The following is a 16,465-nucleotide window of genomic DNA, read 5'->3' on the forward strand; positions in this document are numbered from 1 at the left end:
AAAATATTTCAAAATTTCAATTGTCGCTGGTTAGAAAGATAACTGGAACGGAATCCGCAACTCATTCCCTGGGTTTGGTACTTAAATTTGGCTCGAAAAAGCAGCGAAGAACAGAGTTGTAATTCTCCCGTTAATCTATTTTTATCACTTTCTGCTCATTCGGAGGCCTCGAAAATATAAATAACAAAACTGGGGCTCTTTCAATTCCACGAGTGATGTAATCCATTGCTAATTTCACTAAATCGAGTGGCAGTTTCATATGTATATAAATTCTAGACAGACATAGATGACATGGCGCTCACAATCACAATCTAGTAACTTTGTCCCTAGATAAACACTTTTATTTACAGATTACAAAATATGTAGCGAGAAACTAGACATTGCAACATCATCGCATCAGAATTAAATAAAATATACAAAAATGAAGGTATAACTTTCTTCTAATTGGCGAAGCTTTGTGAGATTGCTGATTGTAGTGGTCCCCGTGGTGCTGTGGTTAGCGATGTCGGTCGGCTAGCTTTCCCACACGGTTGTGATATCGTGTTCGATTCCCGATCAGGTCGAGGATCTTTTCGAGCTGGAAATTTTCTCGACTCAGCACTGGGGCACGGTGTATCGTTGTACTTATCCTACACATGCAAAATGTGCCGAAAACAATACCGATAACGAATTCTCTCAACTAATCTAGTTGATCGAGACCGCATTAGCCCCCCAGACCAGCGTGTGATATTGTTTTTGTGAGATTGCTGTTTCGAAATATTTATTAACAGGACGCAACAGAGGTAAAATAATGGGATGATTTTTAATCATAACACTTTTGGATCAATTATATAACAATGAATCGAAATGTTCGAAATAGAGTACAAACATACAAGAAACTGTGTCAATTTGATATTGGAGTGATATTATCGCTACGGAATACTTCTATTGATATTATGTTCATTGGCTTGAATTAAAGCATCTTTTACGATATGATGTCTTGTTAGAAAAAGCCGGTACACACTGATAAATTAACTATCAAGAATTCACTTTCAAACTTTCTAGATATCACTCAACTTGTCCGCGGTCCAACACCTCAAAGTGTCAACGTCAGACCCCACAGAGAGCGTACATTCCAACAAACAGCACGGCGATGCCTAAACCACACCGAAAGTGACACCTCAATAAACCCGCAAACAAATCGGCGTGACAGCGAGTGAGTGAGTGAGTGACCGGAACACCCGGACAGCCAATTGCACCGTTCGTTATCGCCGGTAAACTTATGCCCCTCTGGTGTGATGACACTAATTTGAATCGCTCCACCAGTTTCAGCATTAATCCCCGAAACCCCACCGTTACCGCAAATACTTCCCACCACCCCCTGTCCGAATGTGTCGTGTGATTATGAATGCTTAATAAATCAACCCGATGCATGGAGGCTGCTGCCATGCCATCGTATCATCCATTGGCTGGGTGCTGAAATTATGACAAAATCGAAACAAAACAATGTTTTCCCGAAGCGGATTCTAATCAGCTCCGGATGCTACTGCTGCTGACGCTGACGCTGAAACATGTGAGGGTTGTGGGGTGAGTTTGATTGTCCTGCAGCAAAATGTTTTACAGCCAAGCACACACTCCTGTAGAGGATGAACTATTTTCGCATTTGCATTGGAAAACTATTTCTGGCGGTTGCAGTAATCTCCACCCGACACACGGAGAATGTGTGTTCCACCAAAGCCATTGTTATTTTGCTTGTCAGCTTCGAGGCGTGTGCACATATTTATGCTAATTTTGCGCGTTTTCTGCTGCCTGAAAGTTGCGAGTGAGACGAGAGCGCGAGCTTGCGCTCTCTTTTTTCTCTGTGGAGGTGGTAAGAAGGAGGTGACTGAGAACATGTTTCGCAGATTAGCGCTTTCAGGGTTGGTTTTTTCCCTCGCGCTCGTTCCTCTGCGATGACTTTCGTTCATTTATCGCCGCGCTGCTGTGACAGTCGGGCTTATTGCTTGTCCGTGCCTACTTCTGACACGTTCTCACGCTAATCCGGGAATTGTTGTTCAGCATCGAATCATTTCGGAGAGGCCTGAACTGGGGGGAGGGGAGAGGTAAATGTGTCAAGTGATACCTATTGGAAGTGACACTATCGCGAAGGCAGTTTTCAGGTCACTCCGTGACCGATTTCGACTGCCTTCGAAGGATGAGCTAATTCGGTTGCTCACCAACACACATTTATGAACTCCACGGTTTCGGTTTATTGGACAAATTTTAACAAATCCCCCCCGCTCTTGCTTTTAGTAGTATCATACATGACAGCAGTTATCATGCTGGAACAATGGAGAAATCACGTAGCCGGGAAAATCCCACTAACCCCATTTCCCTCCCGTTGTTTTCTTTTTGGTTTCGTGATATCGTTTCTCTGCTGATGCGCTGGTTGTGTCATCATTCCGATGGTCGCTGCTCGTTATCCCCATTTGGATCAGGGAACAGATGCTGTCTAGCACAGGATGGGTTCTAAAAATTGTACACATTCACACACACATACACACGTTCATATTAGAGCTGACAGAATCGCCTCGAGAAGCATAAATGAAATGCAAACAATTGTCATTAGGATTGACGGTAAGAATGCATGGCTGCTGCTGCTGCTACTGCAGCTGACGGTTGTTTGGTTGGTCTTCGTTCTTCTTTTCACAATTGGTAAACCGTCGTCATTTCATTTTTTTCACAACAAGCACGACATTTGTGTCGTGATGACGGCCATCGTCTGCCAAAAAAACACACTCTAACTTGTTTTTTTGGGATTGTTTCTAAGCCACGGTATAATTGAGAGGAGGGTTACATAGCATTCAAAATGTGATATTTTCGCTAAGAAATATTTTTATTTACGCGAATTTGAAGCTTGAAGTCAAGTTTACACCGCATGCAGGTTGAAGTCTTGTCAGAAAAAACTGTCACGAAACTCGGCAATTTTCATTAAAAATTTCCAAAACTGTGCGACTTTTGACATTCAAGTAATTTTTTACTTGATAAAATAATGATTAATGAAATTTAGCAAAAAATATCGATTTAATTTAGTACAAGAATTAATTTTTCGCACTGGCCACTGTGTGTGGCCGAAATGGCGCCATACATGCTTACAAAGTCCCGGCCATAAGTACCACCAAATGGTATTTAATGATGATTTCCTCATCCAGCAGCAAGCAAGAGACAATATTTATCTAATCTTGATTGTTTCGTTCCCCTCCTCCCGCCAGGGTTCCGCACATGATGATTTCCTCATTCTTCCATCGCCATCACAGATAGCATAACAGGAAAATGTGTTCTGCTTAGCTTGCAGCTAGTAGTATTTTACAACAAACATCTGCTTTTGCGTTCCCGTACCTAAGTTGTAACTGTTCAGTGTTTACCCCCGCTCCAAAAGGTAGCTTACAGCAAGCGTACTTTTTATTCTTCCAGATAAATAACGACGAACATCTCGCTAGAGTGCAATTTATACGCTGAATATGCAAATAAGTTGAGTTTACTGCTTAGTGGATTTTTTTTTTCTTTCGGGACATCAAAGCATACACTCTGAACGGAGATTCCCAACAGCGTATAGCAACTTCCGAAAAGGAAATAGAAAATATTGAGAAACTTGCCATTTAATTATTTTTCTGACCCGCTGGTAACAACCGAAATCTCGGGTCACCACTGCGATTAAAAGCCGGATAATTTAAACGATTCGATGAATAAATTTCTTACCCGGTATTGCGACCCGGATGGGACCCAAGGTCCTATCTACAGCCGCATAAAAATGGTTTATTAACGACTTGTTTAATTTATATTTTCATCACCCGTCCACTGTTCCGTCTGTTTGGAGGGTATTGGCGAGTTTCCTTCCTGCATTACTGATCCTATCTTCTGGTTTCTTCGACACCTGATTCGAGCCGGAAAGGGGACAATTCCAGGCGGAAAAAAGTGTTGATTTATATTGGATCTCTCCCTCCTCTTCCTCCAATTGAGGCAATGATAGCGCCATCATGGAAGCGTACATCATCGGTTTGAAAAATGTACTTCGGCACTCGGTCAGGCGACCAAGCTTTGCCCGTGGGGTGACTGTCGACACCGGCTTACGGAAGGACCGAATGTTCAATATTGGTTTATTGCGATAATTTATGTTGATCTTGATGATGCGCCAACGTATATTTCGTGTTGGTTTTCAATGCGATGCGATAGAGCGATACGCAACGGGGATGATCTCACTGTCATGGGATTAACACATGGAACTGAAGAAGGGTGGCCCTCGAAAGTGGTTTTATACATACAGCTTGTGTTTTCATTGACTGATCCTGTTATTGCATTTATTGATTTTTCCCATATATTTTTGTGTTTTGAAGGATTGAACCACTGTCACGAAATGAGATTTTTCACTTACCCTTCTTCTCAGCGAAAAAATCCAATTGCGAAACTTCGCCCAAGCACCGCAGCCATGGCACTGCATTAGCGTAAAAGCCAGCGTAAAAGCGCCGCAGCAAAAAGAGCAATCAATTTGAATTAAAAAATTTACCCGCCTCGCAATAGATCCTTCCATCCGTTCCGGATCGCACCGGCGGTGGCGGCGGCGGCGATCCGAAGATTGCTCCATCATCTCGAAGGTAATACTCAGACAGAGCGCACTAAACTAATGTATCTCCGCTGAAAGCCGCAGGATTACCGATGTTGCGCCCGGAGAATAATATAGAAAAATAAACCACCATAATCCCTGTGCCGCGGAGGGAAGCACACCCGGCTCGGACCCATCGCCCTATTCCACACAGATTTGCTCAGCTCAGCTGAGTTTGTTTTTCCACCCCATAGATAAGTAACAACAGAAAAAAAGCGAGGACCGAGAAAGAAAGCTAAAAGCTTTTCCCGATCCCGGTCCCAACCCACCGTCGTCGCTCTCAAAGCACGCGTCTCAAACAAACAGATCATAAAAATACAAGAAATTACTCCACCTTAATTATATCAAACTGATTTTCTCCTTTTTTCTCTCTCTATTTCATCTTTGCAGGTAAGCTTTGCAGCCAAGGCTAAAAGCGCTGGAATTACAAACAAACAAAGAGCAGACGAAACACGAGAAGAAGAAAAAAAAAACGTTTTCTTAGTCCCCTAGCATGGACCGACTTCTCCCAAATGGGAGTGCGGCCATAACAATTATCAACGTGCACATCCGAGTCCGAGTACGGTCTAGCTTTTAAGGACACGTTCGTTTGGTAGATAACGAAGAAATTAACCGAACTGAGTAAAAAGGTCCTACTAATCGTCGTTCCCGTAGCTTTGTATTCGTGTAATTATCCTTGAGCTTCTTCTACGACGGTGATTGAAGTTTTCTGTAGGTTAAACTAATTAAAAAGTAAAATAGAGAAAAAAAAACGTACATAGTTATAGTGGAGATAAATAAATGCCAGTCGGTTTCAGTGACGGTTTAGCCTAATTCGTGCATGTTCTAGCAGTGTTCTAGCATTAATCGGGTGTTGTTTCGTGTGCGTGTATTCGTAAAATCCGGGGATCCAGTGTTTGATGGGATAATGGCGCTGGCAACTAGACACGGCCAGGTGTGAATGCGTGTGAAAGGTGCTTCCCTCTGGTGTGACCCTCCTCCGGTGTACGGGTCGATTCGCGAATGGCATCACTGTACCTAGGGCTAGGGCGCGAGTACCACCATCCGGAGACGACTAGGACGACAACGACGAAGACAGAGACAGAGACAAGACAAACGACGGAACAGAAAACTGTCAACAACCGCGCGCAGGATCAGGATCAACCGAATCGTCGTGATCTGCAGCAGCGGCAACTCTAGCAGCAATGAAACCGATGAGCCCGCTTAGGGCTGCCATCCTAGCCCTCGTCATGGCACTCGCCGAGTCGGCTGGAGGTAAGTTTTTCTTCATCTAAGGGTGACATTAATTCAATATTGCTTCAGTTTGGATCTAGGGAAAGGCAGTCAGATTAGTTGAAGTTAATCGCAACATTTTAACGAAATGTCTTCAACATAGTTTTAGGTTGTATTTTGAGACAACAAACATTCCGTTGGACCATATGAAAACGATTTATGTTGAAATTTTGCTAGTCTTAAAAACATCTTTGAAACATTTCAATCGATTCTGAGCATGATTTCCGGTCTTAACAGCCTTCCAAGAAACGATTGTCGTCGATTCTGCTTTGAATTCGGGATATTTTTTTCAATTCTGGACATAATTTGGGTTTCATTTACTTATTTCAGCCCTTAAAAAGCTGTTTAATTACTTTTGAGCTTACATTAAAAGCATTGGACTATTTGACCTTTGCTGGTGCTTGAAATGGTTGCTCGAGAATTTTGCGCTTACTTTAGAACAATTTTGTTTATGGCCTCAAGCTGAGGATTTAGAATAATCTTGTTTATACAATCTATTCTGACGCTTGAAAACGTTCTGCCATCGATTTTGCACTAAGCTAACCAGATATCATTATTTTATTTCACTTTGACTTCCATTTTTGATTTAGGATTATTTAATCAAAAAAGGCCATTTTGTTCGATTCCTAGATTGTCAATTTTGAATATTTTTTTGAGATTTTTTTTCTGGCCTCAACCCGTTTCATTAATTCTTGGTGGAATTTGTATTTTTTTTCGGTTTTTTACTCTCTTGTGATGATTTTTTTTACTTTTTCAGGCCTTTTCATCTAGTCTGATTATAACTTCATCTAGTCTGATCTATAACTTGAGATTATTTTTTTGTAGGGGTACTGGGGGTAAGCCCGGCACTGAGGGTAAGACCGTCACCCCTAGGATTTTACTAGAAAACGCTAATTAACTGTGTTTTTGAATATGTGAAGTGTTGGTATTTAATATCGTATAACACCCGCCGAAGTCGAACGCCGCGACCAAATATTGAGCATCTGCGGGACGCCGAGGCTGCACAGGAATACGCGCAGCAGCTGGAGGCAGTGCTACCCACGGGAGAGCAGCTTGGCGCAGCTACTCTTGAAGATGGCTGGAGGAGCATCCGATCCGCCATAGGTAGCACTGCTGTAGCGCTACTAGGTACAAGGACCTCGAATCATAGAAATGACTGGTTTGACGACGAATGCAAACGGTTAGTCGAGGAGAAGAATGCAGTACGGGCGAGAATGCTGCAACACCGCACGCGAGCGAACGTGGAACGATACCGACAGGCACGGAACAGCCAAAACTCAGTCCTCCGAAGGAAGAAGCGCCAGCAAGAGGACCGAGATCGCGTAGCGATGGAAGAGCTGTACCAAGCTAACGACACTCGGAAGTTCTACGAGAAGCTGAACAGCTCCCGTAAAGGCTTCGTGTCGCAAGCCGATATGTGCAGGAGCTTGGACGGCAACCTCCTTACTGACGAGTGTGAGGTGATCGAAAGGTGGTGGCAGCACTTGACGAGCATCTAAACGGCGATGCAGTAGAGCGCGAGGACGGTATGGCAACTGATCTTGGTGCACGAGCAGAAGACATCAGAATTCCAGCCCCCGATCTTCTGGAGGTGGAGGAGGAGATTGGTCGGCTGAAAAACAACAAAGCTGCTGGAGTGGACCAACTTCCCAGCGAGCTATTGAAATACGGTGGAGAAACACTGGCTAGAGCCGTGCACTGGGTCATTGTCAAGGAGTGGATGGAGGGTATTGTGTGTCCCATCTACAAAAAGGGCGACAAACTGGAGTGCTGCAATTATCGGGCAATCACTCTGTTGAACGCCGCCTACAAGGTACTCTCCCAAATACTTCGCCGTCGACTATCGCCATTTGCGAAGCAGTTCGTGGGGCATTACCAGGCGGGATTTATGGGTGCCCGCGCCACCACGGATCAGATATTCGCGGTTCGGCAGGTTATACAGAAATGCCGCGAATATAACGTGCCCACACATCATTTGTTCATCGATTTCAAATCAGCGTACGACACAATCGATCGGGACAAGCTATGGCAAATTATGCACGACTACGGTTTTCCGGACAAACTGACGTGGTTGGTCAAAGCGACGATGGATCGAGTGATGTGTGTAGTTCGTGTTTCGGGGGCACTCTCGAGCCCCTTCGAAACCCGAATAGGGCTGAGGCAAGGTGATGGTCTCTCGTGCCTACTGTTCAACATTGCCCTGGAAGGTGTCATTAGACGAGCGGGGATTAACACGAGTGGCACGATTTTCCAAAAGTCGGTTCAACTGTTTGGTTTCGTCGACGATATCGACATTGTGGCTCGGACCTTTGTGAAGATGGCGGATTAAAGGCTGAAGCCAAAAAGATTGGACTTGCCATCAATGCATCGAAGACGAAGTACATGAAAGGAAGGGGTTCACGTGAAGACAGTAACAGTATCAGTAACCTCCCACCTCGAGTTCAAATTGGTGGTGATGAAATCGAGGTGGTCGATGAGTTCGTGTACCTGGGCTCACTGGTAACTGCTGACAACGATACCAGCAGAGAAATTCAACGGCGCATTTGTTGTATGCAAATCTCAATTGCATAACAACGAAGCAACCAAATAACATTTCGAATTCAATCACAGCAAACATTTGATATGAGAGAGAATAAATTATTCATTCGTAAGTTAGTAACCGTTCAAACCAGTTGACTTTTAATGCAGTCCCACTGTTGCTATTACAATAGGTTACGGGCAAGCACGGAAAGTTTTCCGCAAAACTGAAAATTTCATTAAGATTTTTCTGGAATATGGACGGAAGCCGATTCAATCTACAGAAGCTGAACAATTCAAACTATGCAAGCTGGCGTTTCAAGGTGGAACTCCTAATTGTGCGGGAGGATTTGTGGCATTACGTGGAACCAACCAACTAGTCATCCTGCTCCTTTCGACTCCACTGTTTCCCTCACCGTTCAACATCACACTGAAGTGTTCCTTCCAACGCCTGGCCACCTCTGTTTTATCGGTTATCAGGTTCCCCTCCCTATCGTTGCACATGACAGGGGCTGACGCGTTTCGATTCCTAATTCCGTTGACCTTCTTGTAGATGCTCCTCGCATCGTGCCTGGAGAAGCAACCTTTTGCCTCCACAAAAATACGCTCTCAATGTTGTCGTTTTTTCCGGAGATGGAGTCTCTTTTCAGCGGCTCTTGCATCTCGATATCTACCCATGCTCTGACGAGTCACAGCCGTGGCCAACATGTGACCCCTGGCGCGGTTCTTCTCTTCCGTCACTCGCTGGCACTCAGCGTCAAACCACTCATTGGGCGCAGCTGCCGCAGTTGTACCCAACACTTCTCGCGCTGTAGTGCTGATCGAACTGCGGATGTGCCTCCACTGTTCATTCAGGTTCCCTTCAACTCTTTCCTCAATCCGTTCATCAACTTTCTGCGAGTACTCTACAGCCACTCCTTCAGTTGATAGCCGCTGGATGTTCAACTGCATCCTCCTCGTTGCCTTGAATTTCAGCACGTTGGACAGCCGGGCGCGGATTTTGGCTACTACGAGATAGTGATCCGAGTCAACGTTCGGTCCTCTGAACGACCTCACGTCTGTAACGTCTGAAAAGTGCCGTCCATCAATCAGAACGTGGTCAATTTGAGAGCAAAGCTCTCCATTCGGGTGCATCAAGGTGTGCTTACGTATGTTCCGGCGTGCAAAATAAGTGCTACAGATAGCCATTACCCTATCTGCAGCGAAATTAACAAGCCTCAGGCCATTGTCGTTCGTAGTAGAGTGGAAGCTTTCCCTACCAGTTACGGGGCGGAAGAAGTCTTCCTGCCCGACCTGTGCATTTGCATCTCCGATCACAATCTTCATATCGTATCCTGGGCACTCATTGTATGTCTTTTTCAGGAGCTCATAGAACTCCTCCTTTTCGTCATCGGGCTTCTCGTTGGTCGGTGCGTACACATTTATTAGGCTGTAGTTGAAGAATTTGCCCTTAATTCTCAACACGCATATACGGTCACTGATCGGCCTCCATCTAATGACACGCTTCATCTGTTTTCCAAATAGCACGAAACCGACTCCTCTTTCTGCTTTCACGCCGCCGCTATAGTAGATGTGGTACTTAAATGAAGTGCCCGCAATAGGATCTACTGCTCGGAATTCGCGTTCTCCCGATTTCGGCCACCGCACCTCTTGGATAGCTGCAACCTCCACATTCACCTTCCGCAGCTCTCTAGCCAGGATACTTACGCGTGCCGGTTCGAGTAGAGTCCTTACATTCCAAGTACCGAGTTTCCAATAATCGTTGTCCTTTTTCGTTCGCCTAGGTCCATGCCGATTATTCCGTTCCGTATTTATATCTGAATTGTTCTTAGTATTTAATATTCGGTATGCTGCCTTACTAGGGCTGCGATACCTTGTCTCGCGACAGGGCTGCCGTCTTTGATATAGCTGGTGAGACACCGCGTTTCATGATTCAGCCGCCCGCTCCGGATCAGACGCTGTTGTACGCCGCCCCTAACATGGGGAAACAGCCGCGTACGTTTCCCCTTCCCAGTCAGCATACGACCAAAGTTTCCACCGGGGTTGGTTACCCGATCTCCGCTAAGGTTACTCGTATCCCGGTTGGCACCACGTGGAGGTTGGGAATGGAGTTGCTGGACAGAGGTGAATGACCACAATAGGATCTCAAGTGACACGTGTCCAACCATTCGCCAACCTTGAGCAAATTTTATCAATTCCAATAACGTCGTTTCACGTTCTTCGAAGACCAAATAACCAGTTTTTCGGCAGCCTGGATTTCTACAGTTATGAATGAACCTTTAACACAAGGCTGTTATTCGAATCAGTGCAAACAATGTTGATCGTAGATGGAAAGTTTCATTAGGTGGTCATGACTGTACGGGTGTAGCTACGGCTGGTTTCTCTTCCAGCAGGGTTGGATTGAATACGAGGTCTTCTAGCTTAACAGTGTTCGGCCAAGAGCTTCTGGGTTTGTGCAGCCAGGCTGGGCCATGCCACCATGCAGAATATCCTTACAACTGATCTGGAGTCATACCACGGGAAATTTCATCAGCGGGGTTTTCCGACCCGACGACATGATTCCAGATCCCAAATCTAGTGATGTGTTGTATCTCGGACACCTTATTCGCAACAAACAACTGCCAACGTGACGGGGACGACGAAAGCCAGCACTTAACAATAGTTGAATCTGTTCGAAAGAATGGAATCGAAACGCGTCAGCCCCTGTCATGTGCAACGATAGGGAGGGGAACCTGATAACCGATAAAACAGAGGTGGCCAGGCGTTGGAAGGAACACTTTAGTGTGATGTTGAACGGTGAGGGAAACAGTGGAGTCGAAAGGAGCAGGATGACTATTGAGAATGATGGTCAAGCTGTGGATCCACCATCCATGGACGAGGTGAAGAAAGCAGTGAAAGAGCTGAGAAACTGCAAGGCAGCTGGGAAGGACGGCATTCCCGTCGAACTCTTCAAAGTCGGGAGCGAACAGTTGTATCGTGCCATCCATCGGATCATGCTGAGAGTGTGGTCTGATGAAGAATTGCCCTCAGACTGGTTAGAGGGTCTCATATGCCCGATCTACAAAAAAAGGCCATCGCCTGGACTGTAGCAATTATCGGGGCATAACTCTTCTCAATACCGTGTACAAAATTCTCTCCCGCATCCTGTTCCACAGACTAAGGCCGTTGCAGGAGACCTTTGTTGGCGAGTACCAATGCGGTTTCCGAGGGGGACGCTCCACGACGGACCAAATGTTTACCTTGCGACAAATCCTCGATAAATTTCAAGAATACAACTTGCAGACGCACCATCTGTTCATAGACTTCAGGGCAGCGTACGATTCAGTCAAGAGAAATGAGTTATGGCAGATTATGATTGAACATGGCTTCCCAACAAAGCTGATTAGGCTGATTCGTGCCACCCTTGAAGGTTCTACATCAAGCGTCAGGATAGCCGGTGAGATATCGGACTCGTTCGTGACGTTAGATGGTTTGAAGCAGGGTGACGGGTTGTCGAACTTATTGTTCAACATCGCATTGGAAGGTGCTATACGGAGGGCTGGTGTGCAGAGAAGCGGCACCATCATTAAGAAGTCGCACATGCTTCTCGGTTTTGCGGACGATATCGACATCATTGGTATCAACCGTAGAGCTGTGGAAGAGGCCTTCGGACCTCTCAGGAGGCGAGCTGCGAGATTAGGGCTCGTTATAAACTCTGCCAAAACGAAATACATGGTGGCTGGCAGAGTGCGTGGAAGTCCGTCGGAGGTTGGTGCTGCGGTGGTGCTAGATGGGGAAACATTTGAAGTAGTCGACGAATTTATTTACCTGGGAACATTAGTGTCATGTGACAACGAGGTTAGCCGTGAGATAAAGAGGCGGATAGCAGCCGCAAACAGGGCCTTTTACGGACTACGTAACTAGCTAAGGTCCCGCAGTCTGCAAATCCGTACTAAACTTGCACTCTATAAAACACTGATTCTTCCGGTGGCTCTCTACGGCCATGAATCATGGACGCTGAAAGAGGCTGATCGGCGAGCTCTTGGTGTTTTTGAGCGTAGAATTTTGCGTTCAATCCTTGGCGGCAAACTAGAAAATGGTGTTTGGCGTAGACGCATGAACCATGAAGTATACCAGGCATACAAATTGGCGGATATAGTCAAGCGGATAAAACACGGCAGGCTTCAGTGGGCTGGGCATGTAGCGAGAATGCCGGATGAGCGTCAAGCGAAGGCTATATTTAGCAGAAATCCCGATAGAGGTCGTTGACTTCGGGGTAGACCCCGCACTCGTTGGATGTGTGCTGTCGACGAGGATGCACGCGAAATAGGTGTTAGGGGCGATTGGAGGATAGCAGCCCAAGACCGAGGGACATGGCGACGTATTCTGGATTCGGCACTGGATTGATAATCGGTCTGTCGCCTTAAAAGTAAAGTAAAGTAAAGTATGTAAGTAACAAGTGGCGAGAGAAGTTTCTCAAAATTAGAACTTATAAAGACGTAACTACGATCGACCATGTCACAAGAACGTTTGTGTGGCTTGGCGATAATATCGATAGAAATACAGGTGCTTCAAGTAATTGATATGTCGGAAACGATAAAAAAACTTGCAACATTGAAAGCATGAAAAGGTAATTTTTGAATTGTTAACACAACACATGCTGTCTAATCAAATTTTCGAGTCTATAGAAAATGCGTTTCATATAAAATAAAAACTTGAGGGAGGGGGGCGGCAAAATCAGTCTTCGCCTGCAGCTCAAATCAGCCTTCGTCCGCCCCTGGCCACCAGTAAATGTGCACTCTCCACAATACTTCCGCAATGCGGTTTGAACTGCTCCGACACTTATACCTTCTTCTCTGGCTAATTTTCTTATAGAAAGACCACTCACGATGCCCCATTTGTGCACAATTTGCTTTCTTTGCTCGGGAGAAAGGCCACGCATTTCAAAATTTCGCACTAAATGTTAGAAAAAATTACAGCATCTGTTTCATTTGGATGTAAACAACAGAACGCAGCCAACGTTTGGTTGAATACTGCACGTTATTTGAAATGACGGTTGATCGTAAGTGTATTTATAATTATCGGAGCGGTCTATATTAGCATTTAAAATTGGACATATTTTTCACTTTTTTCGGTTTTAGATTTTCATTTCACATCCCTATGTAGCCGAACTTCCTGAGAGAAGTATTCTACCTCAAAAATTACCGTTATATGGCTAAATTTGGATTATTTTCCGGTCTTGAATGAACGACTCCCCTTTGTATAGATCGATAACGGCGCCGACTACGTCCTTACGATCGGTTAGGCTCTGCATCATTGAAGACTGAGCAAGAAAACGGGCGACCAATTTAATGGACCATTTTCGATTTGGCTGGATTTTAGCATGGACGTTTCTATAGGCAAAAAGGTGCCATTTTGTGCTATTGGTTTATTTTTTTGGAACACGACTCATTTTTGAGAAGCTATTGAAAAATGCTATTTTGGGAAGGTATTGATGATTACAAATATTTTTAGGGCCAAAACAGTTTGTTTGATCGGTATCTTCGGCAAAGTTATAGATAGTAATTTAGTTTTAACGAAAAAAATATACACTCTTAAAAAACTATTTTTTATTTTTGAAAAAAAAAAAAGTTTGAAAAAAATCTTTTTTATCTAAAAAGCTCATTTTTTAAAAATCATTATTTTATAAAAACTACAAAAACTTACCTAAACAATTCAACCTAAACAATAATTAATTTGGTGACCGGCCGTGACACTTGCCATTGGGTTGATCGACAGTAAGTAAGAAGAAACTATGATGGTGGAATGCCTTTTTATAACGAGGCCAGAAGCAATGAAATATTGGGCTGAGAGAGATCGGTTGATTCGCTTGTAATCGTGTCTTTGGCTAAGCTTTTAATAAATATGGTAGATGATGTGTCTCGACTAAACTACGCCTACCCTACGATTGCTACCAACGGTTATCGACAACAACGTTACCGACAGTAGCCCTTTCCATACCGTGAATCTACATAAACTTATATTATTTAGCATAACTTTCCTCTTTCGAGAAAATGGAACGATTTTAAACACTCTATCTATCATTTTTTTTGAGAAGATCATCAACTGTTAACGACCACAATAGAGGAGATAACACTCCACCTTGCGTGCATCCTTTTATTGCCTTTACACTTACACTACCCGTCATAAGTTTGGAATCGCTTTACTGAGTATTGCAACACCCAGTTTGAATATTACAACACCCTGAAAAGTTTAGCATGACTTGATATGGGCAGATTCGTGTAACTTCATCTCTTGATTCTGGAAACCTAGAGATTTGTTGTCTTCAGCAAAGTTGCTCATGGGGTCAAGGGCTTGTGACTAGAGGAGAGTATAGTTCGGAATTCAGCCACAGCACAGCGCTAGTGTGCATGAAGTTTTGAGTGTTTTGAGCGCTATTTAGCTCAATAATCCCACCATTTAGAGAGTTGCGATTTTCAGCAAAGTTACTCAAGAGGTCAAGGGCTTATAATTGGCGGACAGTGTAGTGCGGAATTCAGCCGCAACGCAGCGCTAGTGTGCATGTAGTTTTGAGCGTTTCGAACTTAGTTTAGCTCAATAATGCAGTTGCAGTAGACTTGCCTCTAATTGTAATAAAAATAGCCTCAATAGAATAGTTCGGAACACATATGCGGCGTTATATTGTGTTTCGACGTGCTTGACCACAACTGGTGGCCCTAGCCGAAGACCGCAACTTTCTGGGTAGTAATATTCGCGCGATAAGTTGAATATGTTGAAATGTACCCCAGTGCCGTATAGTGGGGTAATTCAGTACTTATGACAAACTTATGACGGGTAGTGTATGTACGAGCTTCCAAGGTTTGCTGATAATTCTCTTTTTGATAACATCTCGGTGATTTAATGAATAATGCAATAGTCGAAACCACGTTTCTTCCATGTAGCGGTCATTGAGTCATGGGATGAATTATCAAATGCTCCTTCTATATCAAGAAACACCACAAGTGAAATTTCTTTCACTCCATAGATTTCTAGCTTTGTAACAAAAGTATGAAGTGCTGTTACAGACTATTTACCCCCCTGATATGCGAATTGATATTTGCTGAGAGGAGATTTAGAAAACTATGATGACTTGATGTGTTCACCGATTATTTTTGAGAAGGACTGAATATAAGATAAAAGTCCTGAAGGATTTTGGTGATGTTTTGTTAGGCTTGACTGAAAGAATAGGTATTAAAACTCTGTAGTAGTACTGGATAGATCCCGATTGCTCAAAGGAGTCTATTGCCAAATCACTGTCTAAATTAAAAAATAGGCAAATTTACATTTTTGCCATCATTTATTAGGATTTTCTTGTCCCGAAAGGGTTTCCCATCGATATTTGAATTGATATTTTTTAATTATATTAACAAAGATAATAAATGAAAATTGATAATACAACTGGAAAAGATCCGCAAAATAGATGGTAACGGCTGTTCCCATCCGATTAAAGTTTTACTACTGTAAATTTTCAAGATTAGTGTTGTTCTGAACCCTCAATAATATTTTTTTCAAAACTATGTTGTATTAATCTGTTTTGACTATTTCTACTCAAATCGTGTCGAAAACTCAATAAAACAAATTTATTGATAAACAGTAAATTATGCTGTATGAAAATATTATTCATCTTTCGGCTGCTGGAGACAAATCGCCAATAAAATACCCGTCCAGCATCGAGCAATCGGTCGTTCACCGGTCAACCGGAATGCTATTCGAAGGTCGCTGGCCCAACACCTCTCGGCATTATTATTTATGAAACAACAGGTGAGGCAGCGTACGATGGTGCTGGCATCTGTCCGGTCCTTAACAACCCACCTACAAAGACCAAGATTGATTGGCCTCAATCTCCAGCGCGGTCGGCGCTTGCAAGTCCGACGTCCGTGCAAGTGGACAACCATTCACAGCATGCGAGATAGCAGAGGCAACAATGTGTCTTGGCTTATTGTGAAGACAATCGCATGTGCGTGTGTGTGCTGTTATGTGCAAATCCTGACCATTATTAGCATCTAAATCATATCCGTACACCCACTCGAATCTCCAATC

General features: G+C 44.0%; 1 protein-coding gene across 14 annotated transcripts in view; it reads left to right on the forward strand.

Annotated features, from left to right (window-relative positions):
* Window positions 1-16,465, forward strand: part of LOC129732887 (disintegrin and metalloproteinase domain-containing protein unc-71) — a 932,421-nt gene that overhangs the window by 357,309 nt on the left and 558,647 nt on the right. For 2 of the 14 annotated variants that reach the window (XM_055694329.1, XM_055694339.1), the window contains exon 2: window positions 5,009-5,872. The exons of the other annotated variants lie outside the window; for them this stretch is intronic. In XM_055694329.1, coding sequence (XP_055550304.1) covers window positions 5,803-5,872 — 70 coding nt within the window. In that variant the 5' untranslated portion in view covers window positions 5,009-5,802. The remainder of the gene's footprint in view (window positions 1-5,008; window positions 5,873-16,465) is intronic. 14 annotated transcript variants of the gene reach the window in all.

This window comes from Wyeomyia smithii, chromosome 1 (genome assembly GCF_029784165.1).
Source record: "Wyeomyia smithii strain HCP4-BCI-WySm-NY-G18 chromosome 1, ASM2978416v1, whole genome shotgun sequence".
Lineage (NCBI taxonomy): Eukaryota > Metazoa > Arthropoda > Insecta > Diptera > Culicidae > Wyeomyia > Wyeomyia smithii.